This window comes from Aplysia californica, unplaced genomic scaffold, assembly GCF_000002075.1.
Source record: "Aplysia californica isolate F4 #8 unplaced genomic scaffold, AplCal3.0 scaffold01141, whole genome shotgun sequence".
NCBI classification, from domain to species: domain Eukaryota; kingdom Metazoa; phylum Mollusca; class Gastropoda; order Aplysiida; family Aplysiidae; genus Aplysia; species Aplysia californica.
Window position 1 is genome coordinate 164,499 of NW_004798411.1, and position 1,322 is coordinate 165,820.

A 1,322-nucleotide genomic window follows, 5' to 3' on the forward strand; every position below is an offset into this window, starting at 1 on the left:
GCCCAAAAAAACCACAGTCCACTGCCCACCACAGTCCACTGCCCACCACAGTCCACTGCCCACCACAGTCCACTGCCGTATATTTTCCAAAGTCTTAAGATCAAAAATCTAGTTCTTGAGAGAGAAGGAGAGAGGGAGATAGAGACATAAAGAGAGAAAGACACAGAAGGAGAGAGAGTGAGAGAAAGAGATAGACACACCCCAGTCCACTGCTGAATATTCTCCAAGGTCCATATTCTCGGGGCCGAAGATGAAGTTTCTGGGAGAGAAGGAGAGAGAGAGAGACAGAAGGAGAAAAAAAGACAGAGAGAGACAAAGACTCACAGAAGGAGAGAGAGACCCACACAAACACACAGACATATTCACACACACAAACAGACAGACAGACAGACACACCATACTCCACTGCTGGATATTTTCCAAAGTCTCGGGGTCAAAGATGAGGTTCTTGAGAGAGACAGCGGGAGAGAGAGAGATAGAAGGATAAAGAGACAGAGAGAGACAGAGAGAAAAAGACAGACAGACAGACAGACAGACAGACAGACAGACAGACAGACTCACCACAATCCACTGCTGGATATTCTCCAAAGTCTCAGGGTCAAAGATCAGGTTCTTGAGTCGTGCCAGCGGTCCGTCTGCATCCACCCCGCGACACTTGTGAAACACGTCGCAGTAGCCGCGGAAGTTGTCGCACGGTGACCCTGATACACATAAGACAAGACAAGATAAGATAAGATAAGATAAGATAAGATAATACTTTATTATCCCAGAAGGAAATTTTTCTTGGCTGTACAGGACCGTAAAAACACATGCAGGTATACATTAAAAATTGGAATTATATAGATCTATTACTCTCATTAAAATTCAATATGAAAAGGGAAGTAAAGCTGTCAAAATGTACATATCACATCAGATGCATCATTCAACCACATGCACACACGACACACGAAGGGAAAGTCTGCGTTAGATTGTCGCTTTGTTTGTTTTAGTAGTAAGAGTTTTACAGCACTTGTAACATAATTAGTGTCATATAAGTGCTGAAGATTAGAGGTGTTACTGGAGAGTAACATACATAATAAATGAGGAGAGATGAGGGCGATAGATGTTTGATAGGAAAGGAGGAGGAGAGATGAGGGCGATAGATGTTTGATAGGAAAGGAGGAGGAGAGATGAGGGCGATAGATGTTTGATAGGAAAGGAGGAGCAACAGACAGAAAGGCACACGTACACACACAAACCCACACACTCTCTCCCACACACACACACACACACACTCTCTCCCACACACACATACACACACACACACACACAAACCCACACAC

The 1,322-nt window shown here is 44.2% G+C and overlaps 1 protein-coding gene across 1 annotated transcript in view; it reads right to left on the reverse strand.

Moving 5' to 3' along the window:
* The window catches only part of LOC101845373 (disintegrin and metalloproteinase domain-containing protein 10), a gene marked incomplete in the record, with an annotated part of 19,137 nt that overhangs the window by 6,128 nt on the left and 11,687 nt on the right, over positions 1-1,322 (reverse strand). Inside the window, 1 exon segment of the mRNA XM_005111883.3 lies at positions 562-701. Coding sequence (XP_005111940.2) covers positions 562-701 — 140 coding nt within the window.